The 5,325-nt window shown below is 39.6% G+C and overlaps 1 protein-coding gene across 1 annotated transcript; it reads left to right on the top strand.

Moving 5' to 3' along the window:
- Positions 1-3,303: 3,303 nt before the first annotated feature.
- Positions 3,304-5,040, top strand: LOC131840563 (heterogeneous nuclear ribonucleoprotein A1-like). Its single transcript, XM_059188690.1, has one exon. The coding sequence runs from the start codon at positions 3,364-3,366 to the stop codon at positions 4,318-4,320; it is 957 nt and encodes a 318-aa protein (XP_059044673.1). The 5' UTR covers positions 3,304-3,363; the 3' UTR covers positions 4,321-5,040.
- Positions 5,041-5,325: the final 285 nt, after the last annotated feature.

Here is a 5,325-nt window from a genome sequence, read left to right as displayed (position 1 = left end):
GAGCCTACAAGTGGTAGATCAGAAAGGAACAGAGACCATATACAGTAACAGTCACCTTACAGGCAATACAATGGCACTAAATTCATATCTCTCAATAGTTACCCTGAATGTTAATGGGCTAAATGCCCCAACCAAAGACTCAGGGTATCAGAATGGATAAAAAACAAAACCCATCTATATGTTGCCTACAAGAAACTCATTTTAAGCCCGAACACACCCCAGATTTAAAGTGAGGGGGTGGAAAAGAATTTACCATGCTAATGGACATCAGAAGAAAGCAGGAGTGGCAATCCTTATATCAGATCAATTAGATTTTAAGCCAAAGACTATAATAAGAGATGAGGAAGGACACTATATCATACTCAAAGGGTCTGTCCAACAAGAAGATCTAACAATTTTAAATATCTATGCCCCCAACGTGGGAGCAGCCAACTATATAAACCAAATAATAACAAAATCAAAGAAACACATCAACAATAATACAATAATAGTAGGGGACTTTAACACTCCCCTCACTGAAATGGACAGATAATCCAAGCAAAAGATAAACAAGGAAATAAAGACCTTAAACGACACACTGAACCAGATGGTCATCACAGATATATTCAGAACATTTCATCCCAAAGCAACACAGAATACACATTCTTCTCTAGTGCACATAGAACATTCTCCAGAATAGATCACATCCTCGGTCCTAAATCAGGACTCAACCGGTATCAAAAGATTGGGATCATTCCCTGCATATTTTCAGACTACAATGCTCTGAAGCTAGAACTCGACCACAAGAGGAAGTTTGGAAAGAACCCAAATACATGGAGACTAAACAGCATCCTTCTAAAGAATAAATGGGTCAACCGGGAAATTAAAGAAGAATTGAAAAAAATCATGGAAACAAATGATAATGAAAATACAATGGTTCAAATCTGTGGGGCACAACAAAGGCAGTCCTGAGAGGAAAATATATAGTGGTACAAGCCTTTCTCAAGAGACAAAAAAGGTCTCAGGTACACAACCTAACCCTACACCTAAAGGAGCTGGAGAAAGAACAAGAAAGAAACCCTAAGCCCCGCAGGAGAAGAGAAATCATAAAGATCAGAGCAGAAATCAATGAAATAGAAACCAAAAAAATAATAGAACAAAACTAGGAGCTGGTTCTTTGAAAGAATTAATAAAATTGATAAACCCCTGGCCAGACTTATCAAAAAGAAAAGAGAAAGGACCCAAATAAATAAAATTATGAATGAAAGAGGAGAGATCACAACTAACACCAAAGAAATACAAACTATTATAAGAACATACTATGAGCAACTCTACGCCAACAAATTTGAAAATCTGGAAGAAATGGATGCATTCCTAGAAACATATAAACTACCACAACTGAACCAGGAAGAAATAGAAAGCCTGAACAGACCCATAACCAGTAAGGAGATTGAAACAATCATCAAAAATCTCGAAACAGGGGCACCTGGGTGGCTCAGTGGGTTAAGCCACTGCCTTCCACTCAGGTCATGATCTCGGAGTCCTGGGATCAAGCCCCGCATCGGGCTCTCTGCTCAGCAGGGAGCCTGCTTCCTCCTCTCTCTCTGCCTGCCTCTCTGCCTACTTGTGATCTCTCTCTGTCAAATAAATAAATAAAATCTTTTAAAAATTTTAAAAAAAATCTCCAAACAAACAAAAGCCAAGGACCAGACGGCTTCCCAGGGGAATTCTACCAAACATTTAAAGAAGAACTAATTCCTATTCTCCTGAAACTGTTCCAAAAAATAGAAATGGAAGGAAAACTTCCAAACTCATTTTATGAGGCCAGCATCACCTTGATCCCAAAACCAGACAAGGATCCCATCAAAAAAGAGAGCTATAGACCAATATTCTTGATGAACACAGACGCAAAAATTCTCACCAAAATACTAGCCAACAGGATTCAACAGTACATGAAAAGGATTATTCACCACAACCAAGTGGGATTTATTCCAGGGCTTCAAGGTTGGTTCAACATCTGCAAATCAGTCAGTGTGATACAACACATCAATAAAAGAAAGAACAAGAACCATATGATCCTCTCAATAGATGCTGAAAAAGCATTTGACAGAGTACAGCATCCCATCCTGATCAAAACTCTTCAAAGTGTAGGGATAGAGGGCACATACCTCAATATCATCAAAGCCATCTATGAAAAACCCACTGCAAATATCATTCTCAATGGAGAAAAACTGAAAGCTTTTCCGCTAAGGTCAAGAACACGGCAGGGATGTCCATTATCACCACTGATATTCAACATAGTACTAGAAGTCCTAGCCTCAGCAATCAGACAAAAAAAGGAAATTAATGATATCCAAATCGGCAAAGAAGAAGTCAAACTATCACTCTTTGCAGGTGATATGATACTATATGTGGAAAACCCAAAAGACTCCACTCCAAAACTGCTAGAACTTGTACAGGAATTCAGTAAAGTGTCAAGATATAAAATCAATGCACAGAAATCAGTTGCATTTCTCTACACCAACAATAAGACAGAAGAAAGAGAAATTAAGAAGTCCATCCCATTTACAATTGCACCCCAAACCATAAGATACCTAGGAATAAAACTAACCAAAGACGCAAAGAATCTATACTCAGAAAACTATAAAGTACTCATGAAAGAAATTGAGGAAGACACAAAGAAATGGAAAAATGTTCCATGCTCCTGGATTGGAAGAATAAATATTGTGAAAATGTCTATGCTACCTAAAGCAATCTACACATTTAATGCAATTCCTATCAAAGTACCATCCATCTTTTTCAAAGAAATGGAACAAATAATTCTAAAATTTATATGGAACCAGAAAAGACCTCAAATAGCCAAAGGGATATTGAAAAAGAAAGCCAAAGTTGGTGGCATCACAATTCCGGACTTTAAGCTCTATTACAAAGCTTTCATCATCAAGACAGCATGGTACTGGCACAAAAACAGACACATAGATCAATGGAACAGAATAGAAAGCCCAGAAATAGACCCTCAACTCTATGGTCAATTAATCTTTGACAAAGCAGGGAAGAATGTCCAATGGAAAAAAGACAGCCTCTTCAATAAATGGTGTTGGGAAAATTGGACAGCCACATGCAGAAAAATGAAATTGGACTATTTCCTTACACAACACACAAAAATAGACTCAAATTGGATGAAGGACCTCAATGTGAGAAAGGAATCCATCAAAATCCTTGAGGAGAACACAGGCAGCAACCTCTTTTACCTCAGCCGCAGCAACATCTTCCTAGGAACATCGCCAAAGGCAAGGGAAGCAAGGGTAAAAATGAACTATTGGGCTTTCTGCCTGTGGACGCCGCCGAGTAAGCATCGTTAAAGTCTCCCCTCCCACCGCCGTCATGTCTAAGTCAGAGTCTCCCAAAGAACCTGAACAGCTGCGGAAGCTCTTCATCGGAGGTCTGAGCTTTGAAACAACCGATGAGAGTCTGAGGAGCCATTTTGAGCAATGGGGAACACTTACGGACTGTGTGGTAATGAGAGATTCGAACACCAAGCGCTCCAGAGGCTTTGGGTTTGTCACCTATGCCACTGTGGAGGAGGTGGATGCAGCCATGAATGCAAGACCACACAAGGTGGATGGAAGAGTTGTGGAACCAAAGAGGGCTGTCTCAAGAGAAGATTCTCAAAGACCTGGTGCCCACTTAACTGTAAAAAAGATTTTTGTTGGTGGCATTAAAGAAGACACTGAAGAACATCATCTAAGAGATTATTTCGAACAGTATGGGAAAATCAAAGTGATTGAGATCATGACTGACCGAGGCAGTGGCAAAAAGAGGGGTTTTGCTTTTGTAACATTTGATGACCATGATTCTGTAGACAAGATTGTCATTCAAAAATACCATACTGTGAATGGCCACAACTGTGAAGTAAGGAAAGCGCTCTCTAAGCAAGAGATGGCTAGTGCTTCATCCAGCCAAAGAGGTCGAAGTGGTTCTGGAAACTTTGGTGGTGGTCGTGGAGGTGGTTTTGGTGGGAATGACAACTTTGGTCGTGGAGGAAACTTCAGTGGTCGAGGTGGCCTTGGTGGCAGTCGAGGTGGTGGTGGATATGGTGGCAGTGGGGATGGCTATAACGGATTTGGTAATGATGGACGCAACTTTGGAGGTGGCAGAAGCTATAATGATTTTGGCAATTACAACAATCAATGCTCAAATTTTGGACCCATGAAAGGAGGCAATTTTGGAGGCAGAAGCTCTGGCCCTTATGGTGGTGGAGGCCAATACTTCGCCAAACCACGAAACCAAGGTGTCTATGGTGGTTCCAGCAGCAGCTATGGCAGTGGCAGAAGGTTTTAATTACTGCCAGGAAACAAAGCTTAGCAGGAGAAGAGAGCCAGAGAAGTGACAGGGAAGCTACAGGTTACAACAGATTTGTGAACTCAGCCAAGCACAGTGGTGGCAGGGCCTAGCTGCTACAAAGAAGACATGTTTTAGACAATACTCATGTGTATGGGCAAAAAAACTCGAGGACTGTATTTGTGACTAATTGTATAACAGGTTATTTTAGTTTCTGTTCTGTGGAAAGTGTAAAGCATTCCAACAAAGGGTTTTAATGTAGATTTTTTTTTTTTTTTTTGCACCCATGCTGTTGATTGCTAAATGTAATAGTCTGATCATGATGCTGAATAAATGTGTCTTTTTTTTAAATGTGCTGTGTAAAGTTAGTCTACTCTGAAGCCATCTTGGTATACTACCCCAACAGTGTGAAGTTAGAATTCCTTCAGGGTGATGCCAGGTTCCATTCGAAATTTATTTGCAACCTGCTTGGGCACAGAAGCCATTGTCTCCACAAACCTTGGTGTAGTTGAACTGACAGTTAATGTGTTGTGACCTGGAGTTCACCATTAAAAGGTCACCCAAGCAAAGTCCTGGAGTTTATTTGGTTATTAATATTATTGTTGGCACATCCTATGCAATATATCTAAATTGAATTATGGTATCAGATAAAATTATAGATGGGATTAAAGCTTGTGTATCATCCATTATCATGTGTAATCAATAAACGATTTAATATTCTCTTGAAAAAAAATGAACTATTGGGATTTCATCAAGATCAAAAGCTTTTGCACAGCAAAGGAAACAGTTAACAAAATCAAAAGACAACTGACAGAATGGGAGAAGATATTTGCAAACGACATATCAGATAAAGGACTAGTGTCCAAAATCTATAAAGAACTTAGCAAACTCAACATTCAAAGAACAAATAATCCAATCAAGAAATGGGCAGAGGACATGAACAGACATTTCTGCAAAGAAGACATCCAGATGGCCAACAGACACATGAAAAAGTGCTCCATATCA

The sequence above is a fragment of the Mustela lutreola genome, chromosome 9 (assembly GCF_030435805.1).
Source record: "Mustela lutreola isolate mMusLut2 chromosome 9, mMusLut2.pri, whole genome shotgun sequence".
Taxonomy (NCBI): Eukaryota; Metazoa; Chordata; class Mammalia; order Carnivora; family Mustelidae; genus Mustela; species Mustela lutreola.
The sequence above is the reverse complement of the archived record's forward strand: the minus strand, read 5'-3'. Positions and strand labels throughout refer to the sequence as shown.

What these genes read in the sequence shown, in the direction of transcription:
- LOC131840563 (XM_059188690.1), top strand. Translation starts at nt 3,364, where the DNA reads ATGTCTAAGTCAGAGTCTCCCAAAGAACCTGAACAGCTGCGGAAGCTC.